General features: G+C 43.6%; 1 protein-coding gene across 1 annotated transcript; it reads right to left on the bottom strand.

The window, feature by feature from the left end:
• Positions 1–1,799, bottom strand: LOC122064862 (syntaxin-121). The gene has a single exon (XM_042628644.1). It carries the CDS (start codon positions 1,227–1,229, stop codon positions 237–239), a length of 993 nt encoding a protein of 330 aa, XP_042484578.1. The 5' UTR covers positions 1,230–1,799; the 3' UTR covers positions 1–236.
• Between the last annotated feature and the right edge of the window lie 621 nt (positions 1,800–2,420).

The raw sequence follows: 2,420 nt of genomic DNA on the forward strand, positions 1-2,420 counted from the left end.
TAAAAATAGAAGTATTCAATTTAATCAATAAATAAAAAAATATGACATATACCCATAAGGGCCATAATGTAAGAATCAGGCACCAAAAAAAAAAAAAAAAATTGTAAGAAGAGGCACAAATATTATGACAATAGAAAAACTAACAATTATAAACAAAAAAGAAAATTATTAAAAAGAAAAATCACAATAAAAAAGACGAGGAAAAAGAAAAGAAAAAAAGAAGGAAAGACAAGAATTTATTTTGTTGCGGGCGGGGGAGGAGTGGTGGTGGTGGTGGGGCTGCTGCTGTTGCCGCTGCCGCCGGTGTTTCTGAGGACGATGGGAAGAACGATGATGAGGACAATGATGAGTAATATGATGATAGCAATGCAAGTCCATTTCCTGGTGTTCCTCTGCGTCTTCTTCGCTGTATACAATTGCTGTGTCCCTCCCCTAACAAAGGAGTTAGCCCTGGCCACTTGGCTCTCTATATCATCCAATTGCTCCCCTTGATGCTGTACCAACACAGCCATGTCCAAGAACACCTGGTGCAGCTCCATCAGACTCCTCTCCATATCCTTCACCGCATCGTGTCTCTCCTGAATTTCAGATATGGTGTCCAGGATCTGCCCCCTACCCTGTTCCTGAATCGCTTTCTGCAAGAACGTCTCGCTCTCACCTGTCGATATCAGCTTATCCACTGTTTGTTCATCGGGTTTCTCTCCCGTCACCGTATAGTATCTCCTTTCCACTGTTTCCCTGTACTCGCCAGAAATCTGTTCCCTCAGCTTGTTGAACCCTTCCATGGAATCCGTGAGCTTCTTCCTTAGGCCACTCACCACCGATGTACGGGTTCGATCGGAGGAGCTGCCGGGTCCACAACCTGGTAGGCTTCGATTGGCTGCGTTTGTTCGATCTAGGGCTTCGAGGCGGACCTTGATGAGTTTCGCCTTTTTCAGGGCTGTGGTGACATCGGAGTCCATTCGGGATCGGAGATTTTTCACGGATTTGGCGTTGTGGAGGGTCTTGCTCTCTTCGTTAGATTGTTGGAGACGTAGCTGGAGTCTTTCCATTTCTTTGAGCTCGTCTTTGATTCCTTCTACGTCTTCGAAGAATTTGTCTAGATTTACTCCTCCTCCTCCTCCTCCTCCTCCCATGTTTGCGGCTGAGGACATCTCTACGTCGACGAAGGCCGAGCCGTCTGTACGGCCTCTGAATCCGGAGAAGGAATTCCCTAGTAGATCGTTCATTCTCTCTGAATCTGAATCTGAACCTGAACCTGAACCTGAACCTGAATCTGAATCGAAATCCTAACGGATGATGATGATGATGAGATGGGAAAAGGGAAATTGGGAAATTTGGGAAATTGGATCTGCTACTCCAATTGCTTTCTTCTTCTTTCTTCTTCTTCAATGAAGAGATGAGAGTAGATGGAGAAATGGAAGGGGAGCGTAGAGGTTGGATTGGATTTGGATTGCTAAGATTAAGAAGAAGTTGTGGGAGACGGCCTAGACTTGGAGCTTTGAAAGTTAAGCTACGGCCGTCCTCGTTGGCTGCTTCCCCAGTCTCGTTCTGGTGCTATTCGTCAAACAAGTCTCTTTCTCTCTCTCTCTCTCTCGTGCTACAAAGTCTTCGAAGACTGTTTCTTCTTTATAAAATGGGAATTAAAATTTAATTGGAAATAATAATTTAAGAGAGAGAAAGAGAGAGGGGAAAGGATGAATCTTCATGGAAGCTAAGTGTATCTGCGTCTCTGTCTAAAGACGAAGATGGGTCGTTGGGGAGAGGGGTGAAGTGGGAAGTGGGAACTGAGCCAGAGGGTTTGGTCTATCCATGGAAGATATTTAGGAAAAGTCAACTACCAGTGGAAGGAGGAGTGAGTCGCGTGACCGCGTGATGGGAACCATTTTAATGCTAATTCCAAATTTCCAAATTTCCAAATTTCAAAGACGAGTGGGGGAATCCGGATATATGTTGGTTAATACACACGCTTTAATCTTTCTTTACGATTAAGTAATTCTATAAACCGAGTCCATTTGTTTCAATTAACAGCTCACACCGACTCTGGAGAAAATGAGAGGAAGAAGCCAGGAAAAATAAGATGTTAGAGATAGTTAATATAGAGGGAAGTGAGAGTTTACCGACGGAGAAAAAAAAAAAAAAGCCGTGCCGGGGTGTTTGGGTTGTGATACGCGCAGAAACCAGGGAGGTCAAATGACGGATCCCACTCCCTTACTAAATACAAATTACTTATCCCTAGTTGATGCCCTAAGGGGGTGTTTGGTTCGGTAAATCTTTAGGATGACATTTTTTAGAATGATAATTCTTAATTTTTGGAGCTGTTTGGTTCTACGAGATTAACCCTCATAAGTGAGCACCCTACTTCTCATGAATGACTATATTACAAAGGATGTGTTCCAAATATGAGTTTACCTCAACAC

The sequence above is a fragment of the Macadamia integrifolia genome, unplaced genomic scaffold, assembly GCF_013358625.1.
Source record: "Macadamia integrifolia cultivar HAES 741 unplaced genomic scaffold, SCU_Mint_v3 scaffold1796, whole genome shotgun sequence".
Taxonomy (NCBI): Eukaryota; Viridiplantae; Streptophyta; class Magnoliopsida; order Proteales; family Proteaceae; genus Macadamia; species Macadamia integrifolia.